Source organism: Chroicocephalus ridibundus, chromosome Z (assembly GCF_963924245.1).
Source record: "Chroicocephalus ridibundus chromosome Z, bChrRid1.1, whole genome shotgun sequence".
Lineage (NCBI taxonomy): Eukaryota > Metazoa > Chordata > Aves > Charadriiformes > Laridae > Chroicocephalus > Chroicocephalus ridibundus.
Window position 1 is genome coordinate 13,749,931 of NC_086316.1, and position 13,024 is coordinate 13,762,954.

Sequence of the window (13,024 nt, forward strand, 5' to 3'; positions counted from 1 at the left end):
AAAAACTGCATCTGCAACACCAGCTCAGTGAGAAGACCTTTTTGTTTACACAACAGATGTCGATAAGATACTGCAGGATTATTAACACTTCTTAGATCTAATTTCTGCCCAATTGGGTGGGGTGGCAGGGAGAGTTACCCTTTGTCACTCCAAGTTAAGGCAACTGGCTGGGAATTACTGGTACCTCTCTTTTAGCTTGCATACCAGACTTGAAATCTTGTTCCCTGTCTCACTGTGGCTTTTCCAAGGTCTTCCTCCACCAGAAGGTCTCGCTCTCTTCCCAAAAAGTATGACATCCCTGAATTTGTCATGGCATCCTTTAACACTGAGGGCAGAGGATGACATTCGTGTTGAAGTGGAAAGGAAGAGCGTCAATGACAACGGTGATGAGAGCAGTGTTATTACTCAAGTGCCAGGAAATATGTCCACGCTGATCATTAAAGATCTTGAGCCTAGACAGCAATACATGTGCAGGGTACGGGTGAACACCAGGTCCCAAGGAGAATGGAGCAACTATCTGTATGCATGGACTTTCAGTGACAGTAAGTAGCTGATTCACATCCTTTTGTTTAATTCTTCCTTTTTTCCACCAGTGATCAGGCTGATTGTCACTTCATGACTACATTAAATGTAATCCTTTGTTCCAGTAGCAGTTCCTGATGATCATTTGTGGTTGTTATTACTGCTATTATGAAGATATAGCTTAGTGTCCAAAGAAATTCTTATGCTGGAAATTATCAGGAACGAATGAAAAAAATGGGAAAAACAAATCAAAAGTCTGGTAATACACATCTTCATTTAAGTGTGATTTATCATTCTGACATGCAGCATTTTTTCCTCCTTATAATGATGAATACACAGAGTTCCCTACTCCAAGCTCTTTTGTTACTCAAAAAAACCCCCGGCACTCAGACCCTGCAATTCAGCTATGTCAATACAGAAATAGTCAGCAGTTAAAGACAGAAGACAAGATACAATGCAAGGTAAAACCCCTGAGCAAGGAGTAGTTAAGTGTGCTACAAAGAAGATCAATGACCGCTCTTGAGTTCCCTGAGTGTGAGTGGTGTCCTTTCATAACGCCACAACAAATGCCCTATCTGAATGAGGTACCATGGGAACAGACATCCATCTGAATGCCTAACAGGTGCCACTGCCCACACCGTACACTGGAAAGGTGGGCTTCTTCCTCCTTACAGGTTGTGTGAGGAGGCCCTCACTGAGGTCCTACATGCATTAACAGAAGAATCATAGCTGTCATGGGACACTCCAGTTTCCTGAGCTCTGACACAAAACTGCACTAAGAAAAAGATAAGGGTACTGTTTTCCAGGAGGAGGTATTTGACTCAATAGTCATGGGTTTCTGCACAAGTCTAGCGCTCCCCCCTGCTGATGGTTTTCTGGTGAAATTTGTAGAAATGTTAGTATCGATTTCTCTTCTTTCTAACAGCCTGTATCGTGACAGGGAGTTGCTCCCTCCCTGAAGCACTGATGGTATGGAACCTGGGAATGACATGAGGGTGATGATGCAGTACAGAAGGAAATTAACCCTTTGTGCATTAATTTGAAAGCAACATGTTGTCCTTGCATACAGCTCAGAGAATTCGTATCTTCATCCCAGGAGAAGAGTTTACTGAATGCTACTCCAACCTCTGCTGGAAGTATGGAGTACTGCAATATGGGTGACAACACATTAAGTTCATGGAACTATAGCATCCTGTTACCATAGCTTGTCACCAAAGTTCTGCCTCTGTTTAGCACAGAAAAAGCGCCGAGGAAAGTGTTTGACTCACAGTGGGAAGGAGAAAGTGGTGGATGTATGCTCCAATGCTTTGTGTGTGTTTGTTCTCAGGAATCCCTCCGGCGCCATACAACATCAGGTTCTCTAACACCACAGACACATCCTCAGTCATCTCTTGGACAACTGCCGAGGGTCACTCCATCTCCTCCATCATCATCAGCTACAAAATTTATGGCAAGGCTGAGTACAACCACATCGATATTATCATAAAGAACACCAGCATTACTCAATACCATCTCAAGGGCCTGGAGCCAAACACTGTGTACCAGGTTCAGATCAATGCTCAGAACAACATTGGCTTGAGCAACCCAAACACCTCCTTTGAACTGAAGACTCTTCCAGAAGCTAAAGGTTGGTTATTCCAGCATGCTGGGCTTGCACAAACCAAGTCGGTTAGCTAAGGCAAAGTCACACTATTTTGTTTTATTTTTTTATTATTAGTTTTCTTTTGCTCTGAATTTTGACACACAACAGAGCAGCACCAAAATTTGGTTCTCAGTTCACTGCATGGCATTGGCGAAGTGACAACGTGCAACGTTTGTGTGTATCCAGCTCATAATTTAACAGCTCATAAATTAAATGACCTGCATGTAATAGGACTGTTAGGTCACTGAAAGTGACCTTAGCTCTGCTGTGCCTGAATTCAGTGTGACCTTCAGGTTCTCATACTTCTGGAAATCAGAGCATCCAATGTCTGTGGCATTTTTGGAAAACAAAGGGATGTATCTCTGTGTCTTTATACGGTTTGCAAGATGGGAGTATTTAGCTGTACATTGTTTGTGACTTTTTCAGAATTAGCTGGAAGTAAGGGTGAACTCTTTCTGTGATTCCTCAACAGCTCCATACGAATCAAAAGGAGGCAAAATGCTGCTTATTGCTATCCTTGGCTCTGCAGGGATGACCTGTGTAACAATTCTCCTGGCCTTTCTCATCATGCTGCAGTTAAAGAGAGCCAACTTCCAGCGTCGAATGGCTCAGGCTTTCCAAAATGTGGTGGTGGGTTTCCAGCTTTCCTATGTCAGTCTGGTTATTAATTTGGGGCCCATACTTTCCTGTTTTTTCCAGTTCCTTTTCCCCAGCCTTCCCAAATACTGTCTTTTCTTCACGTGTGCAATTAGTACTGTTGTTGTAAAGCTTCTCTGCTAGTGGCCCTGTAGCTGAAGCAACCACAGTTTTAGAGTATGAGGTAGACAACCTGACTTGAAAAAAGATGCACACCTTTAATCCTTCTCCCTCTTCTGTCTTGTTGTACCTATGTATGACAAATACTGAGCCAGACAGAATGGCCTGTTCTCCCTCTATGAAGTTCTTGATTTTGAAAATTACATTTTTTAATGTTGCTTTTGAGTATCAGCGACAGCTCCACCATGGCTTTTCAACCTGGGGACAGCACACCAGGGATCAGTCAACAACAACATCACAGCTCTGGCTGTGAGGAAATTGCTGAAGCTTGTGACATCTTGTAGAGATATCGTGCGCTCTACATATGTGCACATATATTTGTATCCTGCTATAGTCTCTTTATCACTCTGCTTCCTGGTGCTATTTTCTCACTTCAGAGGGGAACTTGTGAGGCAGAAAGAGCTCCTCCATATGGATCTGCACAGGCTGTTTCATAAACAGGGGGCCAGGGGCTCATCCAAAAAGATGGTCAGTCTCCAGGCCACAGAGTAGAGCTCCTGCTCCCTGTGCCGAAACTTTTCCCACAGAAGTATTTCGTGGGAACGTGTAACTGAAGTAGAGATATGTCTCCTCAAGTATGGAGGAAGGTCATTTCCACTCTCTTTTGTTTTTTTGCTTCTTTTTTCCTCAGTCTTCCTACTGTGCCTGATCAGCACACGATTTAGTCAACCCTGATGCAAGAAAAATGTCAAATCTGAGACTTAAAACTAGTTTTGAGATCAGTTTTACCAAACAATTTTTGCCCAGCTCCTTCATCTTCAAGATGATTATAAAACTCTTCAGGTTTACAAAGGTACTTATGCAGAAATTAGGAGCCTGATTAATTTTGTGGATTTGGGCAGAAGTGCTTGATGCAGTTAGTGTCTAAAGCAGGTGTAATTGTCTACTGTACTTGCTCTTGCATAAGCAAGAGATGGATCAGGCTCCGTGTGTGTGTTCATGTGTGAGCACATGTGTGTTCAGGGAGTGTAATCAAGGGCATTTCTCAGTAAAGTAGAAATCACTGTTCATGTCATTTGCTTACCTTTGTTACAGAGGGAAGAGCCAGCTGTACAGTTTAACTCAGGTACTCTCACCCTGAGCAGGAAAGCCAAAAACAGCCCAGATCCCACTATTTATCCAGTTCTTGAGTGGAATGACATAAAATTTCAAGATGTGATTGGGGAAGGTAACTTTGGGCAAGTCCTGAAAGCACGCATTAAGAAGGATGGCTTACGCATGGACGCTGCGATTAAAAGGATGAAAGGTAGCAAAGATCAGAGACTCTGAGACTAAAGACTTTTCTTGGTTGTTTGTTCCAAGTGTTTCCCTATCATACAAAATGCTTAGTAGCCCTCTCCTAAAGCTAAAATAAATATTCCCAGTTGTTAGCGAAATTGTATCAGCTGTCACTAGGAAAAGATTTGTGCCCTGGCAAAGACCGTCTTTCTGCATGGTCAAGTTGGTTTATATTTCTCTCTGTTAACATAATTAACTATTATGCATTTTTCAATTCATAGGTCAGTATGAACTTCATGTGTGAGTTCACCTGCAAAGTGGGAGCTGCTAAAAGATGCCTTTAGTAGAGTGAGGGACACAGAGCTTGCCTTGGGGCACAGCATTTACTCATTCTGCTTTACCTTAGCCATTCGGACACAACTGTATCCATGCATCGACATACATACATATATGTGTGTGTGTAGATGTACATATATATATATACACAAATATATATGTACACATGCTATGAGGATCACTCATTTTCTTTGTTCTCATTGGATATGACTGCCACGTTTCAGAGAGAACTGCAATACTGCAAGAATGTACGTATTTTCTTGAAATTCATTAGATCATTACCTAGGCAAATTGGGAGACACTCCTCTTAAGGATGACGATCATTTGAAAAAGAGCCAAGGTCTGCTTGCAGGTAGAAATAATCAACAGCACACACCGGGAAGGATTTTTAGGCAGCTAGTTTTCTTATGGTCTGCTATGACATTTTACATTCTCCGTAAGGGAAGTGACACAGTTACATTAAGATTCTTCCTCTGCAGGCGACTGCTGCAGACATTAAGTTCTCTTTTTTCTTGGATTGAAAAGTCCTACTTTTTTTTCAGTACATATTCATGTATTTTAGAGCTTTTCTCTCTTTATTGAGGCTGAAGCAGTAGTGTCCCAAGCACCCCAGGGTCCTCATGATTATCAACAATATACAAATGCATGCTTATTTGATTTTCAGAGTATGCCTCAAAAGATGATCACAGAGACTTTGCTGGAGAACTTGAAGTTCTTTGTAAACTTGGTCATCACCCCAACATAATAAATCTCTTGGGAGCATGTGAACATCGGGGTAAGATACTCTTGAATATGTATACTTTAAAAAATTAATTTTAAAAAAAACAAACCCACAGTACAGCTCATAGAAACACTAGCTCATAAGCAGGTCTTTCTGTAACATTTGTTAAAAAGCCAAATAAACTTGATTTTAGACCTACAAGCCCACATTAATCCTTCAGAAATGATGTTCTTTAATAGCTCTAAATTCTCCTCTGCACCTAGGAATTACGCTGTTTGATATTTCCCCTCCAGTCTGCTTTATGTTTATTTCTTTTTCACACAAAGGAGTGTAAGTGTCCAAATACTATTACTGACCACCTTTTACTTTCTGATGTGCTCACTATCTGATGTTTCATTAGGATATCTTTATCTTGCTATCGAATATGCCCCCCATGGAAATTTGCTGGACTTCCTTCGGAAAAGCAGAGTGCTAGAGACAGACCCAGCATTTGCTATTGCCAACAGCACTGCATCTACACTTTCCTCTCAGCAGCTTCTGCATTTTGCAGCAGACGTTGCTAGAGGGATGGACTACTTGAGCCAGAAACAGGTCAGTCTTCAACTCTCTAGCCACTGAAAGCACAGCAATTCATTTCTCAGGGATTATGCCTTTTAATTAAATCAAAATACAGTTTTAATTATGTCTTCAGTAGAACCCACTGATGAGTTTTATTTTGTTGTGTTCACTTAGCCCTATCAAATTCAGTGTCATGGGGAATCAAAGAAGAGGCATTAAAATTTACAAACAATGCAGTAACTTTCATCTTCAGATAAAGTTTAAAACATTCTTGGTCGTGACATACCAGGCTGTTCGTCTTGGGTTTTGTTCTTTTTCTGAATGTTTGCAATTTTCAATATAACACTAAAATAATACATGAAAAGCTCATTCATACTGTTACTGTTCTGATTTCATTTGTTTGGTTTGGTATGTTTTGTTGTTTTTTTTTTTTCTAACCTTAGTTTATTCATCGAGATTTGGCAGCAAGAAACATCTTGGTTGGAGAAAATTATGTTGCAAAAATAGCTGACTTTGGCTTATCAAGAGGTCAAGAAGTTTATGTTAAGAAGACCATGGTAAGGATCAAAGGAAACTGATATAGTCTGTTTTCCTCTTTTTTGTTTTCTTGTTTCTTTGTGTTTTCACCTGAACAAAAAAGCATACTCATGGGTACTACGGAACTGATTATTTAAAAGTTATATATAAACATATAAACATTTATATTGTATATATTAATAAACATATATTACTTGTAAGTCAATTCTATACCATGTTATAATATAATATACAATGTAATTAAAAATTATTTATATGAATATGCAAGGCAGTAAAAAACCCAATTTTGCAGCCAGTTATGAAATTTAGTAAGAATGTATCATAAAACCAATATAATATACATTTGACATATGAAGAGGACGTGTGCATGTGGGTGGATCTGCACAGCTATGAAAACAGTATTTTTGTACCAGAACTTGTCCAGCTGAGGAAAGCTGGTCTGATTTTATTGAACGAGGCCACAATTAGCAAAATGGTAACCAGAAGCATTTCAGGACCTGTGAGCTGAAAAAACAGGTGTCCAGAGCTAATGCTTTGGAAGATGTGAAAGAGGAAGACGTGTAATAAGCATCATGTAATCATACACCAGGAGTAACACCAGGTGGCCAAGGGAACAGGATTGGTTAGAGGCATCATAAGATCTCTCAGGAATTACTCCCACTTCCTCTTGGTGCTGGTTGGATAAATTTTCTACTAGCTTTAGTGTGAACTGTCCCTTTAGGAAGTAAATGCACAACTTCAAGAAATAAGTTTATTTATTTGATAAATTTACTTGCATAAAGTCTGCTTTCATTAAGGTAACACGCAGAATAATTGTTGGGGTATAAATTGCAATATTGCTTTTCCAACCACCAACAAATGCACTTTCCTGAAATAATTTCTAGGGACGGCTTCCAGTGCGATGGATGGCAATTGAATCTTTGAACTACAGTGTTTATACCACAAACAGTGATGTGTAAGTATGTTTTCAAGTGGTCTTTTGATAAAGAAATACTTTTCAATATCAAGGAAAGTTTGACAGCCAGGATAACTCAAAAGACTCAGTAGCTGTGCCAGCATGAGTGAGCAATGGAAGCAAAAATAAAACCCACAACACAAAAAAGGTACTTCTATTTCATCAGCAGCATCTGAAAACGTTCTGTGTTCACAATCAGACAGCTAATTGGATTGGGGCCACTACTTTAGCTATACTTCTCATTTGAAATCAGAAACCTGATGAATCCTTGGGAAATCCAGAGAAACTCGGTATTTTAGTCAGGAAACTGGAAGTAATAGTTGGCAAAGCAGTTCTGTAATAACACGATTTGCTGAGAGGTCATGGTCTAGTAAAGGACTGTGGTTGATGGACTCATAGTGAATTAATTGTGCTAAAGATCTCACTCTTGCTTTCTGATTCTACAAACTCTATCATTATTAAAAAAAATGATAAAAAAAGGATGAACCGCACTTCTCTGTGTTATCTGAATACTAGAAAAGCTACCTTTTTAAAATGTGAAGTCATTTTGCATTCTTGTTGCACTCCATAATATCCCTCTGTTGCAGATGGTCATACGGTGTCCTGTTATGGGAAATTGTTAGTTTAGGTAAGTATCTGAATTTTGTACTGCACAAATAAACCAATCTGAGCCAAGCCAGCTCTGTTTACTTAGTCTGTTAAAAATGTATTCCTTTGCCACATACTTTAATTTTTTTCTGTTTCATTCTACTATATTTTATTTAGTTTCGGTATGCTTGGAAATTGAAGACTCCTATTTTAAGACTTATATTTTAATGATCAAGACTTATATTTTAATGTCTTGGAGGGAAGGGGGCAAACATCTACTCCGAGTATTCTCAAAGAAAATTTTTGAACATTAATCTTCAAATAAAATTTAAAGGTCGTTTCTGCACCTCTATTGATGATGTATGAGGTACAGCCTTGACCATTTAAAGTCACTGTGTGACATGGCCTTTATGATTTGCCTTAGAGTGTGCTGGCCAAGAGATGCACACACTGACTAAGGTGCACATTGTCTTCTGGACTAATCTACCTTGTCCCACCTTTCCTTACTAAATGGGTTTGCGCTAGATATGGATGGGAAACTAACACATTGCGGTGTGGAAATTGAAGAGTCTAAGCAACTAAACATCTGTAAAAAAGGGGCACAAACAGCTTGACAATAATAGCTCCATGAGTCCATATTGGATCTTAATACCATGCTAATGAAGGAATGACTTGCCTATTGCCATCACCATATTACAAAACCAGTTCAAATGCAATCTAGAGCAGGCCCTTAGAGTTGTAGAGAAATTCAGGCCAGGCCCACACACAATAAAAGTTTATACTCGCTTTTATTTTCCTCTTCAATACTGGGCGTTAAGCACAGTATGAAAACATTAACAAAAAAAATGTAGCTGCAAAATATTCCCTAACGTTGGACTAATTCACCTGCTACTGAGTCAGTCATTCTTTTTCATTTCTGCTATGAAATTAAGCTTTCTTTTACTAAAAAGACCATGTGTTTACGACAATGGATAAACTCTGTTTTAGGTGGAACACCGTATTGTGGAATGACGTGTGCAGAACTCTACGAAAAACTGCCTCAAGGGTACAGACTGGAAAAGCCTCTCAACTGTGATGATGAAGTGTAAGTAACTGCCTCAGCGAACAAAGTGAAATAGAATAACATCTGCTATAGGATATATATGACTTCTACAAGAAACTAATAAAACAACGATTTTTTTCAGGAAAACATAAAAACTACATTTAAAAAAAAATGTTAGAGGGTGCATCATTGGAAATACTTAGGTCCTTTTGTACCCAGCATGCACTGTTATTTGCCATGAACTCTTTCCCAGGCTCTCTGCTTCTGCCAGATACCCTGTTCTTTAAAAAAAAATATGGATGGGCTTTAGGTCAAAGAAAGTTGTTTGATTATTCCAGAGGAAAGAAAATTCTTTTCAGACAGCAATCAGCTGTGGAAAATGTTAAGTCTAGTTGTGTAAAAATCCATTTTCCTTTGAAAAATAGAATGTGCAACATCTTCCAATAAACATGAATTTGTAGCTTTAACCTGTGTATCTAAACTATCAAATGTTGGTGTTTGATTTTTAAAGGTACGACCTAATGAGACAGTGCTGGAGAGAGAAACCATACGAAAGACCATCATTTGCCCAGATACTGGTGTCACTGAACAGGATGTTAGAAGAAAGGAAGGTAAAAATGAATCCCTAGAAAATATATCGGCCATGAATAATTTCAGTATGGTTTAGGATTCTCGAGTTAACACACATTGCATCACGCTCTTTCTGCTTGTTTCCTTCCCAGACCTATGTGAATACCACCCTATATGAGAAGTTTACTTACGCAGGCATTGATTGCTCCGCTGAAGAAGCTGCTTAAGACAGGAGAAACATTCATTCGTCAATGATGTATTGAAGAAAACCAAAACTCAATCTGCTGGAGCCCAAAATGTGATCTGCTGTGTAGAACTGTGTATAGCTCTAACTGTATATAATACAGTAATACTGTTTTACTACAGATATGTATGTGTATATCACACAGTAACCTCTGCCCCCACAGCCTGTAGAAGTGTATATACTGTTCAGAGTGGGAATAGACTGAAGTAATGAATTTTTTTGTTTCATATGCAGGGTTTTCTATTTTCCTAGCCATGTAGATATAGTGTATACATATAATTACTGTAATGTATTAGGTATTGCCATCTTAGATATTTTTGATACTTTCCAAGAGCTACTGGTAGAAAATCAGTGTCTTATAGCAGTATTTCATAGACATTTCATTAAGATTTAAAAAAAAAAAAAAAGCTAAGCTCAATGTGACAATGGGAGTTACACACAAACGTCAATTCAGTAGGCTGACCAAGGATAATTAATTATTAAGTAAGACTCCTGCTTGAATGTAAAAGTGAGCTAGTAGAAATAATCTGTTCAAAAATTCTATTGAGACTTGTGAGATACAAGGCATGCTATTGCTATTTCATTGTCCAGTTTAACAGTCAGTGTGTGCCTATGTGCAAAATATGCATATATTTTGAAGCGTTTAATGCTATCAGAGGCAGCCGTACAGCAATTATCCTGAAGCATAGGATTGAGGAACATACTACGTATTGTAAAACACATTTTTACGATTAGCCTGGATATACATGAGGCTTATTCAATTTGTATTTCATTCAATAATTTCACTGCATAATTGCAAATTACTACCTGTTATGTACAAGCAGGGCTTACTTACTTTTGCTTATTTTATCCATTATGCAGTCTGTAGTGTGGTATGGCGTCTTAAAAATACTGTATTCAAATGCTTCAAAATGATGACATTTGGCCTGCCAGAAAGAACTTCTAGTCCTCAGGTTAGACAAACAGAGGCAGGAACGGCTTGAGCTTCTGGTATCAAGTCAACCACATGGGATTCTGTGGATTTACCCAATTCAAATGCCTCATATACAATACACAACTTGAGATGCCTCTATTCAATCTACACCTCACAGAACTACAGCTATTAAAAATATCCACTGGTTCTGTCTGAGTTTCAGATAGACAAAATGTTTCTATACCTACAATGTGCACCGGGTACCCCAGGTTCAATAGCTAGATTTTACTGTCTGTTATTCAGTGCTGGAAAGACCAATTTATGGCAGTAGGTGCCACATAAAGGTTTTCCTCATAACCTTTAGCAGGTTGTATGTTCTGCCTTCCACAGGACAATACATCAGATCCCATGCCCCTCCTTCACAGGTGTCTTCTATTTGTTGCTTGGCTCTCAAGAGCATTACCAGTGCCAATAGTTTTCTATTATTACAAATACCCCACATCCTAACATTCTTTATACACCTCCACCTATTTACACCTGCTGACATCTATGCACAAGCTTAGAGTATCATCAGCTATTCCTCACATTCTTTGTTGATATCACAGCATTAGTTTTCCCATGTTCTCTCACATACAGTTATCACAGTCATACTCAGTACAAGTTTTTTTGTTGGGAAAGAAAAGAAGCGTTTCAGACAAGTGGAGCTGGCCATGCTTTGAGGAGTATGTGACTCAGAATGGCAGGTAACTGTTTATAGTCAAGTGTTATCTATAGTTTAAAAAGAAATTATTTCACACCTGATTAGAGAAAGTGGAGCCTTTAAGAACAAAAAGGCAGGAGCAAGCCTCCACACCACTTCTCCCCCAAGCCTTCTCCCTCAACATCCTCAACTTCCATTTAGTGCAGCAGCTCTGATTGATTGTTCAACAGTCTGAGTGCAGACAAAAAAAAAATTGTCCTTGATATGTCCAAGAAAAACTCAAGAGCTACAGAAGAACACAGTGTGCTTGTCAGGAGAGCTAAGAAATTATCTGAGAACAGACACCACTGGCTAGCAAAATGCAAGATTCACCAGATACAAGGGGAGGAGGGGTAACAAAAATTCCAAAAGCACCTTTGCCCTCAGTAGATTAGCTGAAAAGTAAGGTATAACGACCCTTGGAGATGTCTGAATTCAGCTAATCCACTCAAGGGCTGCAATTCTCCTGCTCCTCAGTAACCCAAAAGGAAGCACCCATCTGGTCTTAAATGATGGGGTATTTAATTCTTACTTCTCTGTGGACAGACTGTGCCTGACACAACTATAAAGTCAAACACAGCCCCTCCCTCTACCCAAAATATAATGGTCAGGCATTTTCTGAAGCTAAAAGACAAAATGTTGACTATTACATACATCTCATCAAAACATATAAATACCAGATGGAAGAAAGTAAGGCAGATGGAAGTAGCCTTTGCTCAGCAGTATCCAGTGACAGGATGAGAAACAACAGACATAAACAGAAAACTAGGAAATTCCATTGAGGGTGGTCAGGCTATGGGAAAGATGTCCCAGAAAGGTTATTGAGTCTCCAGCATTAGAGATACTCAAAACATGACAGGGCACTGCAGAGGACTAGACTAGATGATCTCCCCAGATGCCTTTCAATCACAGCTGTACTGTGGTTCTGTGAACTCTGCAAGATGTGTTGTAAAAAAAAAAAAAAAAGTCATCCATTCTTACATTTTCATTTCCTTCTGCTTCCTTCACACAAAAATAAGTGGCAGACTTTAAAACCCTCCTCTGAAGACAGGAGAAGCTGAATCCTATCTTAAGCAGGAGACAGGTAATTATATCTGGGAGTATAGTCCAATGTTAGATGAAATGATAAACATACTTACTTCCTGAAATGCTCTACTTTTAGGGAACCTTTAAGTCAAAGCATATTGCTTTTACACTTGAATGGCTTCCTACAAGCTCAGTTTATTTAAAAGAGACCAGCTGATTCTTCTCCAGAAACATGACTAAGTTTGTTTTCTATCTCTCCATCAGCTTTCAGAGAGAGAGAAGGAGGAAGGGAAAGGGAAAAGAAAACAAAAATCTTAAACTTTAATCAGGCAGCAGAAACTTCAGTTTTATTTCACAGAGGCTGAAGAAGGTGAAATCAAAAGTTACATCCAGAACTTTAAACAATCAGTACCTTCACTTACTGCAAATGACAGTTTTGAGCTACACAGAGTAGTAAGAATGATTACAGAGATAATACTCCGTTAACAGAAGAGAAAAAAACATATGGGTTTACTGTTCAACACAAGAATTTACTCACTGCCTCTTACTTCCCTGTATTTTGGCATTTGTGATTTCTCCTTCCTGTACATCCTAAGC

General features: G+C 39.0%; 1 protein-coding gene across 1 annotated transcript in view; it reads left to right on the forward strand.

The window, feature by feature from the left end:
• TEK (TEK receptor tyrosine kinase) overlaps positions 1-12,375 on the forward strand; it is a 42,720-nt gene extending 30,345 nt beyond the window's left edge. Inside the window, exons 12-23 of the mRNA XM_063319782.1 lie at positions 249-542; positions 1,850-2,149; positions 2,637-2,794; positions 4,016-4,226; positions 5,199-5,309; positions 5,656-5,846; positions 6,257-6,370; positions 7,235-7,305; positions 7,893-7,933; positions 8,881-8,977; positions 9,447-9,546; positions 9,658-12,375. Coding sequence (XP_063175852.1) covers positions 249-542; positions 1,850-2,149; positions 2,637-2,794; positions 4,016-4,226; positions 5,199-5,309; positions 5,656-5,846; positions 6,257-6,370; positions 7,235-7,305; positions 7,893-7,933; positions 8,881-8,977; positions 9,447-9,546; positions 9,658-9,732 — 1,763 coding nt within the window. The 3' untranslated portion in view covers positions 9,733-12,375. The remainder of the gene's footprint in view (positions 1-248; positions 543-1,849; positions 2,150-2,636; positions 2,795-4,015; positions 4,227-5,198; positions 5,310-5,655; positions 5,847-6,256; positions 6,371-7,234; positions 7,306-7,892; positions 7,934-8,880; positions 8,978-9,446; positions 9,547-9,657) is intronic.
• Positions 12,376-13,024: the final 649 nt, after the last annotated feature.